The sequence below is a fragment of the Microtus pennsylvanicus genome, chromosome X (assembly GCF_037038515.1).
Source record: "Microtus pennsylvanicus isolate mMicPen1 chromosome X, mMicPen1.hap1, whole genome shotgun sequence".
In the NCBI taxonomy this organism is placed as follows: Eukaryota; Metazoa; Chordata; class Mammalia; order Rodentia; family Cricetidae; genus Microtus; species Microtus pennsylvanicus.
This window is the reverse complement of record NC_134601.1, coordinates 35,299,304-35,313,971: the sequence shown is the minus strand read 5'-3', so window position 1 is coordinate 35,313,971 and position 14,668 is coordinate 35,299,304. Positions and strand designations below refer to the sequence as shown.

The 14,668-nt window shown below is 39.8% G+C and overlaps 1 protein-coding gene across 7 annotated transcripts in view; it reads left to right on the top strand.

The window, feature by feature from the left end:
• Acsl4 (acyl-CoA synthetase long chain family member 4) overlaps positions 1-11,945 on the top strand; it is a 71,652-nt gene extending 59,707 nt beyond the window's left edge. For all 7 annotated transcript variants that reach the window (XM_075958647.1, XM_075958646.1, XM_075958649.1 and 4 more), the window contains 4 exons: positions 771-962; positions 4,209-4,323; positions 5,308-5,465; positions 9,143-11,945. In XM_075958647.1, coding sequence (XP_075814762.1) covers positions 771-962; positions 4,209-4,323; positions 5,308-5,465; positions 9,143-9,300 — 623 coding nt within the window. In that variant the 3' untranslated portion in view covers positions 9,301-11,945. The remainder of the gene's footprint in view (positions 1-770; positions 963-4,208; positions 4,324-5,307; positions 5,466-9,142) is intronic.
• Positions 11,946-14,668: the final 2,723 nt, after the last annotated feature.

The following is a 14,668-nucleotide window of genomic DNA, read 5'->3' as shown; positions in this document are numbered from 1 at the left end:
TAAATAGACAGCCTTGCTATGCCAGAAAGAATTGATAATAACTATCAAACAGTGATTGTCTTGCCCCTGTTTAAACCCATAAAATTTCCCTCCACTTCCCATGGCCTCCATTTCTCTCTTGCTTAATGGTATTGGCTTCCTTAGGTACTTGCTGTCCCTTACCTTTCACTGAAACTTCTCTGAGCATAAAACCTGAGAAGTGTTGATAGCACACATTGATGGTTTACTTAGAACAGCTTTAAGTACTGCTCTTGTTTGGGATGGTTTCATCGTATGAGTCCTATGAACTCTAAGATTTAACTATGTCCTCTGTGTGTCATGGCAGGTTTGGGTACGAGGTTTTTCAGTGGAGATATTGTAGAGTTCTCCAGTGCCTTCAAATTGTTCACCTGTTAGACTCCTGTAACTGACTAAATGTAAGCTAAGAGTCTCCCATAAACACAATATATAATTAAGAATAGCAAAGCTTTAAGAATTAATGAAGGGTTTTTGAGATGAATGACTGAGTGGCTAAGTGCACTTATTTCCAAGCCTGAAGTTGATCCTCGGGACCCACATAGTGGCAGGAAAGAACCAGCTATCGCAAGTTTTTCTCCGACTTATGTGCAATGTGGCACGTGAATATATGTGCAAGAACACAGGGGCGTGCACACGGGCACACACACACACAATTGTAATGAAGAATTTATAAAAGCAGATAAATTTTGCTTTAGGATAATAATTGATTTCTTTAATTTAATTTTTTTTTAATTAAAAAAAATTATTTCTAGGTGGTTATACAGTTCATGATAAGCCAAACCCCAGAGGTGAAATCGTGATCGGTGGACAGAATATCTCCATGGGATATTTTAAAAATGAAGAGAAAACTGCAGAAGATTATTCCGTGGATGAAAATGGACAGAGGTGGTTTTGCACTGGTGATATTGGAGAATTCCATCCTGATGGGTGCTTACAGATTATAGGTCAGTGTATTCTCTTCTCTATAGTATCTTTCATTTTGTGACTTCAGTGAGCCTGAAAGACAATATAGGTCCGTTCATCCGCAGGGTCGATGGATTAATTGGTTACAACTTTCTGCAAGTTACTTTACTAATGCCCTCATGCTTGAGCTCTATCTTTACCCCAACCTCACAGGGCAGCTGCTGGTGTTGGATGAGTTTATAAATGTAAACTGTTCAGAGAAGTAGCTGAATCTTTTTAAGTAGTAGTAATAGTGGTAGCAGTCTTTGAGGTGGGGAAAATGGACAGGAAAAGAAATAACTGATTCAGTGGGTAAACCAGGGGGCCAGAGGTTGAGGCGATGGATGTCCTTTTTTGATCACTTTCTGGGAAAACAAAAATAATTGAAGATTTGTTTTAACTCTGTGAGACTCCGTGGAACCACTTTCTGTTACACACACACGCACGCACACACACACAATTTTAGGCCTTGCCTCCCCGTTATTGCTCAGTGATCACCATGCATCCATGTTTTCCTGTTTCCATTGGCTCTAGCTGTTCATGAGAGTTTGAAAATGATCATTTCAATCTTCAGAACCAGTCTATTCTTTTGAAAATGAGTGTTGCTTTGGCATTTTCTTTACTGGGCTTACAGAAGTAGACATTTTCATTTAAAATACAACTCCAAAAGTGACTCCAAGCAAATGCTATGTTCACTTTAAACAGGCAAAGGCACTGTCTAGTTGTGAGTGGCACTCTGCAGGGCCTATCCTGTCTTCTAGTCCTGTGTACAGTCGGTCATAGTTGTAGTGACTCACTTGCTTTGCTGCTGGACTCACACACAGTATCTGAGCAGAATGTAATTAGAGATTTCCTGGCAAGCTTTGTCTTCACCTCTAACACTGACTCATTTAAAAAACTGCTAAGCTTTTTTTTTTCTTGATATTACATTCATAGTTCTTTTTATCCTCATCTATTGGGGAGTAAACCTAGGTTCTTTTTTTTTTGCTGGAGGAGTACTGTATTATGGATCTACATCCTAAGTTCTCCTTTATTCCCTGCCAGCACCAACTGTTTTTTAGACATGATTATATTATGTTGTGCAACCTGGTGTTGACTGCGGTTTCTGCCCTGCCTGGTTCCCGCAGTCGTTTAGTCCCAAAGAATCACACAGAGGTCTACATTAGTTATAAATTGATTGGCCCATTAGCTCAGGCTTCTTACTTACTAATTCTTACATCTTATATTAGCCCATTATTCTTGTCTGAGTTAGCCACATGGCTTGGTACCTTTTTCGGTGAAGCAGTCACATCTTTCTTCCTCTGTGGCTCCGTCACGACTGCAGAATGAGCTTTTCTCTTCCCAGAATTCTCCTGTTCTCATCGACCTGCCTCTACTTCCTGCCTGGCTACTGGCCAATCAGCATTTTACAAGATACAAATCATCCCACAGCAACCTGGCCTTGAACTCACAACCTCCTGCTTCAGACTCCTAAGAGTAGGAGTTGTACCCATGTGTCAGCATGCCTGGCCTCTCTTCAATTTGTGTGTGCGTATGGGTTTTGTACTTAGGTGGCACATAGATGTGTGGGTAAACCAGGGGGCCAGAGGTTGAGGCATTGGATATTCTTTTTTTGATCACTTTCTGGCTTATTTTGTGACATTGTCTCACTGAACCTGAAACTCATCAATTTGTCTGGACTCCCTGACTAATGAATTTTAGGAATCTACATGTCTATGCCTTTTTCCCAGGACTGGGCTTATAGTTACATGCCACTGCCCAGCTTTGATGCGGGTGCTGGATATCTGACTAAGGTCACTATGCTTTCATGGCAGGCACTTTATAGACTGACCATCTCTGTAGCCCATGTGTGTGTGTGTGTGTGTACGTACTACAGAATTTTTATTATGTTGATGCCGTGCATACAACCTTACAATTGTGCATTATAGACAAAAGTAAACAATTGTGATCCAAATATATAAATATTGTTAACACAGATATGCACATAAACCATGCATGCGCACAAGATTTTCACAGTGTTGCTGTAGGTTTAAAATGGAAAAGGAAGCCGTTAGATTTAGTAGAATGTCAGAAAGGTTCATTGTAGAGAAGTCCCTGTCACAGACTTTTTTAGAAAAGCAATTTGTTTTACACACGAGTATAGTGCATGTTGATCACAACCCTCCTCCCTCATCCTCCTACTCCCCTGCCTCCTTGCTATGCTCTTGGTAGGCAGCACATCATTCACGCAAAGGATTTTCAGCAGGCTGACAATGATTCAAGTTGATGCTTCCTATGACAGTACTTTCTTGTGGCACTGTCACTTTACAAAGAAAATGTCAAATGGGGAAGATGGGAATTAGCATCTGTTGAAGTGCTGATATGCAAGATACTATGACATGCTTCTGGGAGGTCGGCAGCGTGATCCCTGCCATAAACGAGGTGGAAAGACGTTAACTGAACCGCCAACCATCGCGGCCTATACCAGACGAAGCTCCCATTCGAATTTAATTCTCCAAGTTCTGTTTTTTCCCTTACCTTCACTATAATCAGTTCGGAGAAGATGATTTTTACTAACTTTTTCATGCAGTGTTTTGATCATCTTTCTACTTCCTCCAAGTCCTCTCGGATCTTACCCACCCCACTTCGTGCTCTCACACACTTGCACACTCTTTCAATGGGGGTAGGGAAAAAATACCATGGAGTCTTCTTTTTCTGTGTGGGCTAACTACTCTTAGGGATGGGGCCTGCCCTGCTACGTGTTTGATATACCCAGTGACACTCCACTAGAGAACTGATTTGAGACAGACTCTTACTATATACCTCAGACTGGACTTGAACCCACTATGTAAACCACGCCTGTGCAGAACTTACGACACTCTTGCCTTACACACCGGCTGGATCTTTATAAGAATACCTGAGTCACTTTTTTTTAGTGATATGCATGGGAAAATTATATATATGGCAAGATTTTAGAGGAAATGCCTTTGTAAATAAAGACTATGGCGATAAAATTGAAATAGAGTCAGAATTGTGCATTCCTTAATGAAACATTGTGAATCTGTATTTTTTTTCTTGAAAATAGATTCTTCTTTCATACAATACATCTGACCACAGTTTTCCCTCCCTTCACTCTTCCCAGCTGCTCCTCACTCCCCTCTCCCCTGGATTCACTTCCCTTCCATCTTCCTTCAGAAAAGAGCAGGCCTCTGAGAGACAGTGACCAATGTCCTATTTAACCTGTGGATCCATATTTTTTATGATTGCAGATCGTAAGAAAGATCTGGTGAAGTTACAAGCAGGAGAATATGTGTCTCTTGGGAAAGTAGAAGCAGCCCTGAAGAATTGCCCACTGATTGACAACATCTGTGCTTTTGCCAAAAGGTATCTCTTTTGTTTGCTTGCTCGCTTGATTTCTTTGTGTAGCCTTGGCTATCCTAGAACTATCTGTGTAGAACAGGCTGACTTGTGCCTCTCAAGTGCTGAGATTAAAGATGTGAGCCACCACTGCCTGGCTGATGACTCTTTTTTTTAAAGTATTATATGTATTTGTTTGTTTGTTGGGGGTGCTCATGTGGGTCAACTTGTAGGAGTTCTCTCCATCACCATGTGAGTCCTGGAGAACAAACTTAGGTATCAGGCTTGATCACTATTTTGCCAGCCAAAGAGTAGTTGTGTTTTGTGCTTCAAATATTTACAGTATTAGGAACATTATAAAATCAATTCGGTTGTGTATACCATCACACTCCACTTAGAATTTTGATTTGGGTTGGGAAAATTAACATGAATGTTCTTGGATTTATTTAACAGCACAGATACCATTTCAGTAACATATTATAGTTTTTTATTAGACATCTACCGTGTCTTGCTAAGTGTCTATTTAACTTATGCTGCAAGTTCTTTCATGTAGGATTCACAGCAGCTGAGACTTAGCATGAATAATTTCTCTAAAAGTTTACTCACCCCATGATAATACACAGTTAATACATGATGGGGTGAGTTTTTAGTTCACAGTTTTCTTTTTTTTTTTGTTTTTTTGTTTTTGTTTTTTTGTTTTTTTGAGACAGGGTTTCTCTGTGGCTTTGGAGCCTGTCCTGGAACTAGCTCTTGTAGACCAGGCTGGTCTCGAACTCACAGAGATCCGCCTGCCTCTGCCTCCCGAGTGCTGGGATTAAAGGCGTGCGCCACCATCGCCCGGCCTAGTTCACAGTTTTCTAAGTTAAAAGCCTGCAAGATTGAGCCACTTGCTTTTTTATTAATATCATATAATATGTATATTTAGAATTACCTTACTGTACTGTTACATTGAATAACTCACAAGTAATTTTGCTCATTTTGATTTCTGTTTTATTATCTAATTTTTTTCAGTGACCAGTCCTATGTGATCAGTTTTGTGGTTCCTAACCAGAAAAAGTTGACCCTTTTGGCACAACAGAAAGGGGTAGAAGGATCTTGGGTTGATATTTGCAATAACCCTGCCATGGAAGCTGAAATACTGAAAGAAATTCGAGAAGCTGCAAATACTAGTGAGTAATGGAATTGCTAAGCTGTTGAAGTCCATAACACTCACCTAATCAATATTTTGTAAATTGCACTAAAACATTCATGCATGTATATAATGCATTTTGGCCATATCCACTCCTTACTACTGCCATTTGACCCCCTTAAAACACCTCTCTCCCAACTCTCTAAAACCTCAAGTATTATGTGTATATAAAATCAAGTTACCAATTAAAGAATATGTAATTTTTTGTTCCTTGAGAATTTTTATCATGTATATAATGAATTTTAATCATATATATACACACCTTAAACTTCCCTCCAATCCTCTCCAGCAATGAGTCTCCTTTCTAACTTTATGCCCCCCCCCCCCATCGTCTAGATAGGATTTCTCTGTATAGCTCTGACTGTCCTGGAACTAGCTCTGAGGACCAGACTGGACTCGAACTCACCCACACAGATCTGCCTGCCTCTGCTTCCCAAGTGCTCTCTTCTTTCCTTTTTACTAGCCTACTAACTCCAGTTAGTACTGCTCACCTGCGTGTGAGTGTGGGGGCCACCCACAGAAGTGTGGGCAATCTATCAGTGGCCACACACCCCACAAGAGATAGCAACTGCCTGGACTCCTCAACTAAGGTTGGGGGCCTCGTGAGACTCTCTGCCGTCCATTTTGAAATTTTGACTGGCTGGATCTTCTATAGGCTTTTGCAGGTATAACCGTAGCTGCTGTAGGTGCGCTTGTTCCACGGCTATTTCTCATAGGAAAGACAGCCTTTCAGAGCTCTCTGCCCCACATCCTCCTCTGCTTCTCTTTTCTAAGCATAATTGGACTTTCCCATCCAGTGCCTTTCCTCTTGTTTGATTGACTTCATTTTGAAGTCAATAACTTAATTTTTATTTGAAACAGTATCTCATTGTGTATCCCTGGCTAGCCTAGCGCTTACTAATTAAATCAGGATAGCCTGAAACTTGGAGTGATCCTCTCACCTCTGCCTCCCAAGTAAAGAAATTATTTTCAGGTATTCATTTTTCAGGAATGGTAGAGAGTAACCCTGCATTCCCTATGTTGAATTGCGAGCTATTTACCTAGTTTTTAATCTGTCACTTAATTTTAAAGATGAAAATAACAACTTCCTAATTATCAGTTAGCTATAATTGTCAAATACTGGACAATATAGAAAAATATAAAAAAATAACTCAATCACCTGGCGATTGCCTTCTGGTGCATCCCCTTGACTTTGTCAGAATTGTCTGCATTTTTGAAGTCAGTAGCTGTATAATTTTATTATCATTTTGTATGTCTAAAGTTTTTTCAGTATATAAATATTTAATCTGCTTGATTTTTAGGTGAGTAGCACTTTCTTCCACTTTAATAAAGCTTAACACATCTTTTCTGCAAAATAATATTTTTGAGTGTGTATGTGTTCAGGTGAGTGCATGTATGCTGGTAGACATGCTTGTGGAGGCCAGAGATCATTCCTTGAGAAACATGTACTTTTCTTTCTTTTCAGTGAGACCTGTGGCTCCCCCTCAGTAGGCTAGGCCTGGAACGCCAGGGGTTTCCTTACTTCTCCCCAACTCTGAGAGAGCAAGTACATGCCGCCACACCCAGCTTTTCTAGTAGATGTTAGGGGTCAGACTCAGGCCCTCATACTTGTGTGACAGCAGTTTAGTACCTGAGCCATCTTCTCAGCCTGTGTGGGACTGTTTTCTTGGTGTGAATTCCTAGATTGGAATTTTGGAGACAAAAGGAAATGACATTAAAAGTTTGTTTTTTTTTCTCCCAAATACTGAAGTAGTCCCCATATCATGAAAGCTTCTCTAGCTTGTGGGGAAGACAGGGTTCAAGACAGGGTTTCTCTGTAACTTTGGAGCCTGTCCTGGAACTAGCTCTTGTAGACCAGGCTGGTCTCAAACTCACAGAGATCCGCCTGCCTCTGCCTCCTGAGTGCTGGGATTAAAGGCATACGCCGTCATACCCACCTGTTCCACTGGCTTTTATTTCTGTTAAAGACATATCTGCTGCCACATTTCTCTTTATTTTAAAAGACAACAGATTTCATTTTGGCTTTAAAATATAGGTTATAATCTTAGTTTTTTAACCTCAATTTGTCTATTTTCTCCTAAGAACTTTCTGAACCCTGAATGAGCACTATAAAAATTTCAATAACTGTTTTCTATGAAAACAATCACATTATTAAGGTGCTTAAGTATATAGTGTGCCTTGATACTTTGTTCAAGGTAATAAATAAATTTTATGTTACTGTCACCAGGCTCTGAGAACTTTTGACACACATTCTGATTTTTCTTTCAATGTAGTATTTCATAGACTATTTCACCGGAAGTGTCCCTCCAGTTATCCTTAGTCATTCTTTTGAGACTTCTAATGAGGTAGAAGTTACTTGAATTGGTGTGTATTTAACTGTATGAAGCTAACTGGGGAAAGCAAAGCTGAATTGTATATAGAAAGCAGAAGAAAAATCCCAGGACCCAGCAGACTCAGACCCCCCGTAGCTTTCCTGCTTGGAGTGAGATATGTTAATTAAAATAGATGATTTGCATACTGAATGATAATCATAAGCCTGTAACTCTAGCTCCAAAGATCCCAGTTTCTTCCCCTGGCCTATATGGGTTGCACATTTATGTTATGCGAGCGCTCTCTCTCTCTCTCTCTCTCTCTCTCTCTCTCTCTCTCTCTCTCTCTCTCTCTCTCTTCCCCCTCTCCCTCCACCCCTCTCCCTCCCTTTCCCTCTCCCTCCCTTTCCCTCTCCAAAAAAAAAAACCACTTATGCTGCCACCTGCAGGCAATACTTTATAAGTCTCAGTGTTGTTCAGAGGAAATGCACTTATAAAATTATTTGTTCTTCATTCCTCTTATTTTTCTCATTTGCTGGCAGTTCTTTCTGTTATTGTCCATTTCCCTCAATACAGAACAATGATTGGGAATTCCCAGAATGAAACCCCTCAAAACATTCCTTTTTATACTTTAAATGGCAGGCACTTCAGCTAATAATGAAATATACGAACGTCTAAAAACACGCTTTTGTTGACTTGGATACAGCTGAAACGGTGTACGCATCTTGGTTCATATTTGGTTATATAAGTCAACTTATAAGGAATATTCTTCTAGAGGTTTAACTTTTTTGTGAAATGATCTAATAGAATTGTGTGTATTTATTGAGGGCTCTTGGTCTAGTCTACAGGTCACAGTCAATAAAACAAAGACCCTAATTTCATGGAGCTTGCTTTGTAGTGGTTGAAACAAATACATAATGTCTTTGCAGGCAAATACAGGCATTGAGCAATGTGTAGTCATAATATAAGACCACACAAACACACATTGGGAGGGGACAAAAATATCTACTCTTCTTTTTTGTTACAAGTAGAGGAATTCTGGATGTTAATAGACATTTAGATGGAAAGCTGTCCCAGGCAGAGAAACAGAAATATGAAGCCTGTGAAGAGGAAGATGTGCTGTGAGTCTGTGTGAGCAAAACTGTCCCTACAGACCTTGGCAACAGTGATGATATTGTTAATAACTGTCTGACACATCAATAATTGAATTTTCTCTTTTACTATGTCTAAGCTGTTGAGTCTGATATGTTTTATTCATTGTTTTTCTCTTTCCATTCTCCTCCCTTCCTCCTTCTTTCTATACTCCTTGCCTCTTTGCTACCCTTCTCTTCCTTTTTTTTTATTTCAGTGAAATTGGAGCGGTTTGAAATTCCAATCAAGGTTCGATTAAGCCCAGAGCCATGGACCCCTGAAACTGGTTTAGTGACTGATGCCTTCAAGCTGAAAAGGAAGGAATTGAAGAATCATTATCTCAAGGACATTGAGCGAATGTATGGGGGCAAATAAAATGGTGCTCTCTTATTTACATTTGCACGGAAGGTGGCCTGATGGTTTTTCAGTTCTATAGTTTAAGCCTTTGTTGATCTATCTGTTAGAATGTTATGTTTGTTATGTCTTCTAAAGATATCAAAACAAAGCAAAACAAAAATCAACCAAAAGTGGTTAAAATAGTTGTGTCTACTTTAACTTAGTTTTATGTAGTTCTATTGAAGCTGAAATTGAAAAGACATTTCCCTTAATTTAGTTGTGTTATTAATTTTAGAGCAGAAATTCTGTTTTTAAATTAGGCTTAGATACACTTGTTTTTATAAAGAGAAGATACTTCATGCTAAAGTAAATAAATTGGAGTTGAAGTAGATGTAGTTGAGGAAATTTACAGCTTCCAATATCTGTTGTCTTCCTAGTTCAGAATTCCAATAGTAATCATGACAAAATTATGGATTAACACTACTCAAAGTGGGAGTGCCGCAGGACTTTCAAATTCTCTCCCAACTATTTCCCTTGAAGGAGAAAAAACTCAGCTGGAATATCATATGGAGTCAGTATCTTAGAAGGTATTATTTTAAGATCATAATTGTCATGTAGGTTAGACATAGAATCATTACAATTTTGTGAATAATTACAGTGCCTGAAGTTAAGAATAAAACAGCATATACATACCAAAAATATCCAATAATATGTTTGAAGGGAAGCTCAGCTGCCCCTTTGGATGCCTGAGAATCAGCACCTGTAATTATCCGAATGTCTTAAGAGGAAAGTACACTTTGTAAAAGTGGCCTTTCTGTGTGTGATCTAGGGAAAGACAGAAACGAAGAGGAAAATGGCAGAGTCCATTGCAATTCAACAAGATGCATTGTTTTTCTGTTAGGAAGCTCATGGAATCATAAAGCTTCGAATCCGGATCCTTGCATAGCCCTGAACCTGGGAAAATAGGTTTAGACTCTGAAATTCTCTTTGATAGTGGGCTTGTTTTTTAAAAGGCTCTTGTATTAATTGTGTAATTTATGGTCTGTTTGCTGTTGCTGATTTGATTCTTGATCAGTAGTGTGCATCTCAGAGAGCCTTTCTTTTGCTTTCATTGCAGCAAAGCGGGTTATGATAAATGACTTCCTCAAAATCTCATTCAAACCTACGGGTGATTAATTGTTTTGGATGAGCCTGGGGAAGTTAAAGGGAAGAAAACACTGTTACCATTTTTCCTGTTTGTGGAGAGTTAGAGACTGGAAATGCTAGATTTGGGAGGAGGGCAGAGTTACTTGATTAAGGACTGTCTGTGCAGTAACCTGGGGTGTGGGTTTCTTTTTAAATCTTCAGTTAAAGTCTGAGATTATATATTCTTGATAGATATTCACACTTGAACCATAGTTACTGTAAAAAGCAAAAATTCTTAATACTGTTATTCTTTGCACTTTTTCGTAATCATTTTATACACATACGTGTATATATATATATGTTGCTTACATTGTGTTGTACAGATGTGGGCCACCACTGCAACAAAATGAGTTCTCTGTGCTCTAAAATATTTATAAAGAAATTATTTAAATGTTATGTATATGGTGGTAATAAGAAAAAAAGTCATCTGGTATTATAAGCAACAGCGAAGGTTTTTTGTAAAAATTTCTTTTCAGTGTTCTGCAAAATAAAATTGGAGGCAAGTTTTCCCTAAAGTTATATGTGAGTTTTCTCATGCTTCCTCACTTGCCTTTGAAGTGTGAAAAGACATTATTAGCAAACGGACTACTATTCAGATTCCTGCCCCCTGTGACTCCTGTAAGGGTGGTTTTCTTAGGCTTTTCCAATATGTGTATTCATTTGGAATGGTGACTTTCAATGTGAGTGCATGCGTACTATCTTACTTCAGATAATTGCACCCCACCCTCCCCATCTCCCAAAAGCTGGAACACTGCCAACTAATCTGGTGACTGGGTCCTTAAGAATCACAGAATTAACACTTAAGGTTGGGTGCTGCTAATTCTTCATGAAAATCCAAACACGTTAAGGGACCAGGGAGATGCCACTGCCCCCTGACTTTTCATCAGAAATATACATGTTTATGTAAACAGAAATATTTTCCATTTTCATAGTGACTTTTTAAGTATTTGAGCCTAAAGATTTTGATCTCCATTTTTATACCTATTTAAATTGTTCACAGTTATTACATGTCAGCCATCAAATAAAGCTGTACTTAATATTGATTTGAAGTGTGTGCATTTTTAAGTTGAACACTCATGATTTTTGCTTTAATTACATGAAAGAGTCTTGTTTCCTTGATATTTTTATTCATTTTTTTTTCTGTAGACTGGAGGTATGAATGATTGATCTAGTCTGAAGCGAGGGAGAGTCCTGTTTCTTTGTTCATAGAGACTGATTAGCAATCTTTGCCTATACTTTCCGGGAAGCATATGACAAATGTTTCTACAGTGACAAGCTGAGAACAGGATAAAGACTGGGTGGCATTTGGGAACTGGAGAGAAATAATTTTAATTATGAATGTAGTTACAAATTTTGTATTCATATTTTTACTTTCTGTTAAAATGCACGATTATAGGATTGTTATTTAGATTTTTTTGTTACCCTTGAAAAGCTTTGTTTGTTTTTATTTTTAAGTTTGCACTTGAATCTTATGAAATAAATCCACCTATATTATCAAACCAACTTGTTCTTACTTACATGTCGGCATAAGTCTACATTTGAATGTTACCTAGGCCTTTTAAGTAGTATGTTTGGGTATATGGAATTACATTAAGTGGTTAACCTAGCTTGTATTAGTCCCATCCATTAGTTTGGTTTATTTGAACCCAGGGCTATTACTTTAATAGAGTGAGTTGAATACCTTGTAATACTGAAACTGGGACAGAAATAGTTATGGCACATGAAATTATTGGTAAATTCTAATAAATATTCATTAACTATAGGCTAAATACCTACATAGAAATATGTGAGTTATATCATGATACACAGACATACATGTTACATTAATAGCCTCTATATTTTGTTTTTGAAACTCTGGTCTGGTGACTTAGGGCCTGTTAGCATTCCAGAGCTGCAATTCTCTACCTGGAGAAATGGAGAAGATTGACAACAGGATCCACTCCATAGGTTGATAGGACAGTTGAAAAGAAGTAATCCATGTACAGGATTGCCAGGACTTTAAAACTGAAATGGTTTTGCTTTCTGAAGGCGGGCCAGTACTGCACTGGGCTTGTCTTTTAAAAATATCTCTCTGTATGCGACATTTTAAAACGTTGAGACAGTTGAAAAAAAGTAACCCATGGAAAGTGTTTAGAGCAAGTCCTTCCATTAGCTATTATGATAATACCATAACCAGATCATTCATCTGTTGGGTGGCTTGAAACTACCGACCAGCACACCAGGGGCCTTAAAGAATTCCCTCTCATTGAAGAGTTTGTGGAAAGATGTTTGACCCAGACTTATACTGTGCCTAGCTTTGTAGTCATAGGCAAGCAGCCTGCCACTGAGCCACATCCCTATCTCACCCTCCTTTGGTGAAAGTTGGTGTGTGTAGCCCAGGTTGGCGTCATGTTTAGAATCCTGACTAGGCCTCCCTTGTGCTGGGATGACAGGTGTCCACCATCACATACTGCTCGACATTTTCTTTTTTTTTTTTTTTCTTTTTTTGATTTTTCGAGACAGGGTTTCTCTGTAGCTTTTTGGTTCCTGTCCTGGAACTAGCTCTTGTAGTCCAGGCTGGCCTCGAACTCACTCGACATTTTCTAAGACAAGCCCAGCACAGTACCAACCAGCCTTCTGAAAGCAACACCATTTCAGTGTTCAAGTCCTGTCAAGTCCGATTCTATTAGATTCCCTCTGTCTCTGAACACAACACTTAGGAAAGGCACCTGAGCTTGGTCTAGTCCTGCTAGATGCTACAGGGGACAAGGACTCTTGTGCTCACCTCACATGTAACATGCTAAGAGTTCCTGCCTTAGAAGCAGAACTGTGAGGAGACAGTCTCCCTCTGTCCACAGAGGCCCTTTTGTGCTTCAATATCTGGGAAGACTTCTTTGAAAGCCCCCCAGTATCAGACTAGACTAATGCAAGAGAGGCAAGTGAATCTCATCAAATTTTGCTTGTAACGTGTAGCCTGTCAACCCAAACAGAGAGCTCTGAGCCCGTGCACACACACATACGGGGAGAGGGAGGGGGGTTCATTTCCAACAACCTTGGCGACTACGTGGAGATCATACACCAGAAATCTCCAAGAGATTCCATGTGTGCCTGAGATACTGGTGCCCTCTGCCTTCAGGGTGGCCCAAACTCCAGGCAGGTTGCGTTCTTACCCAATTTTCCCAGGGGATCAGCTTTTATTATCACATGTACTGAGCAGTGAGAACAGTTGAAAGCCCTCTTAGACACCTGTTCTTTCTTAGTATGGTAACACCTGGCCTGGTGTTTTCTTGTCTGTGGTCCCAGGCAGATTGTCATAGGCTCTTGGCATAAAGGCACTGTGCTAGTCTTAAACACTGCTAACATCTGTGCTGGCTACAGAGTATATGAGGAAGAAATAGACTTACGGGTGAGTGCAATTTGGATACTCTGGCATGTTAAGGACTTGCAGAGGAGGTGAACAATGGGGCTACAATCAGAACTGCTCCTGCTGTGTCACAGGCAGTTCGAAATGCAGCAGAGGCACCCAGAATTGTTCATGCTTTGAGACAATGGAAATCAACAGGCCCCATCATGTATTTAACGTATTGCTGGATGAATCGTGAGCCGCTGAAAAGCATTACTGTCCAAGAACAAAGTAAAACATTCAGACAGATGGCAGTTGATGCAACTGGTCTTCATTTTCTCCTCAGCATTGAATTTCAAGGCAGGCCCTGTCTGTTCACTGTGGGAACAATTTCTTTCACGGTTTGGGGCCCAATTGCAATAATTCCTGAATGTTCCCGTATCGTTTTCCAACTCAGAGGCCTGCACCAAGATTCTTGCCACCCTCACAAGGAGACCTTCCCTGCTGAGATACAAAGGAAGGAAGTGAGCCCTGCTTGTCCCTTGAAGGTGTTCAGAATTGCCTTCCACGAGCACGAAGAGCAGAGAGTGACTGCTCCAGACTGTTGAAGTTCAAAGCTCATCTCCGGCATTATAGCTTTGGGGAAAGTAGGTTTGGAGTTCTCCCAGGTTCAGTTCAAAGCCTCTCTCCTGCTTCCAAAAGCACCTTAGCCTTACTGTTGAGAATGAAATAACAATCACTGTATGCTTAACGTTAAATGCCAGGCTCTGTGTGCCCTAAGTACAGACATTTTTGTATACAACATCTGCCACAACCCATTGTACATGTAAGGAAAGTGGAGCACAGAGATATAGCACACAGTGACAGCTGCTAGGTGGCAAAGATGCACCTCAGGCACAG